Raw genomic sequence first — 1,559 nt, 5'->3', positions numbered from 1 at the left:
AAAACAAAACAAAACAAAATTTTGTTTGTCAAACAATACAAAACAAAACCCACACAGGCAGTCACATGTTCTAACTTGGGCAGGTCATGTGCCTTTGGCCTCCTCAGTTTTCCTCTGAGTCCCAGCATTTTAGCTGAGTTTTCTTCATTTCTGATGGTTTGGGGAAGGCTGTGCCAGCTGAGATGTGCCCTGAAAAAGAAGTTTGATTGTGACTCCTCTGCTTTGCAGGGCCGAGCCAGTTCTATCCCGCATCCAGGAAAACCGGAAGCGAGTCATCCTCCCCTCCATTGACAACATCAAGCAGGATAACTTCGAGGTACAGCGCTATGAGAACTCAGCCCATGGGTACAGCTGGGAGCTGTGGTGCATGTATATCAGCCCTCCCAAAGACTGGTGGGATGCAGGAGACCCATCCCTCCCTATCAGGTATGTAACAAGTGAGGTATGCTGGGGCCAGAAAACACTGCTGGCCAGCAAGTCTCCAGGCCCAAGGGTAAACGTGAACCACAGATGGGTGGCCTGGGGAGACCGAAGGGCAGACTGATGCAGTAGTGTGTAAGCTCCCTGAGGAAGGATGCTGTCTTAAGATCATACTTTATTCTGGTAGCTGTAGCTTCAGGTTCCGTGTTCATATGTTTGTGTTAAAAGCTTAAAATTGATAATAATATAATTTTTTATTTATGGTAGTTCACCCCCACACACACACTTGGTATATATGGCTTCACCTTCTACCATCTTAGCTACCCTTGGTCAACCTATCTGAAAACACTAAATGGTTAGCTCCCCAGCTCAATTACCATAATGTAAACACATCTGGGAAGACAGTCTCAGGTTCTAGAGACTGGGATATGATATGGGGGTGGGGTATAGCTGTTATTCTGAGGACAAACTGATTCTTTCAAAAATTTCAAATTTTGTTTATTACTATCGCACATATGCATGTGTACCACAGTACAAGTGGAGGTCAGAGAACCTCTCTGTGGAGTCAGTTCTCTCCTTCAACCCTCACATGTGTTCTGGGACTCAGACTTGGGTCTTTATGCTTACACAGCCAGTGCCTCTAACCACTTAGCTGTCTCTCTAGTCCCAAATTCACTGACTTTTAAAATACTGATTGTGTGTGTGCAGGGGGTCTCTCCCTCTCTTCGTGGGTCATTGGCCACCGGTCCACGAGGGCAGGGGGAGCAGAAGCAGCAAACGGAGTCAGGATGGCCAGTGAGCACTGATGGAAGAAAGCCCTTCCAGGGAGGCTGGTCCCACGGCGCAGTGAAACAGCAGTGATACAGCTCCAGACTCAGTGAAACAGCTCCGTTTATTCACTGGGAGAACTAGAGAAATTATAGTGTGGAGGCAGTAGCCAAAGCCTCAGCTGATAGGTGCTCATAGTATGCTTTATTTACATGTGGCAGTGGGCTCCTATCATCCAACTATCGGGCAATGCCTAATTATCATATAGAAAAAACCTGGGGGTAGTTTTTACTCCAGGTAACTATGCCAAAGGTCATGTTCCAAATAAGGTCAGGCATCCATGCTTGGCGGCACTTTCCAGGTAAGTCAGG

At 46.9% G+C, this 1,559-nt stretch overlaps 1 protein-coding gene across 1 annotated transcript in view; it reads left to right on the top strand.

The window, feature by feature from the left end:
* Galnt17 (polypeptide N-acetylgalactosaminyltransferase 17) overlaps nucleotides 1-1,559 on the top strand; it is a gene marked incomplete in the record, with an annotated part of 518,181 nt that overhangs the window by 306,169 nt on the left and 210,453 nt on the right. The window contains 1 exon segment of the mRNA XM_008851109.3: nucleotides 229-426. Within this exon segment, the coding sequence (XP_008849331.1) occupies nucleotides 229-426 (198 nt within the window).

The sequence above is a fragment of the Nannospalax galili genome, unplaced genomic scaffold (genome assembly GCF_000622305.1).
Source record: "Nannospalax galili isolate Female #2095 unplaced genomic scaffold, S.galili_v1.0 scaffold444, whole genome shotgun sequence".
In the NCBI taxonomy this organism is placed as follows: domain Eukaryota; kingdom Metazoa; phylum Chordata; class Mammalia; order Rodentia; family Spalacidae; genus Nannospalax; species Nannospalax galili.
Note: the sequence above shows the minus strand (reverse complement) of the source record. Positions and strands in the feature narration are given on the sequence as shown.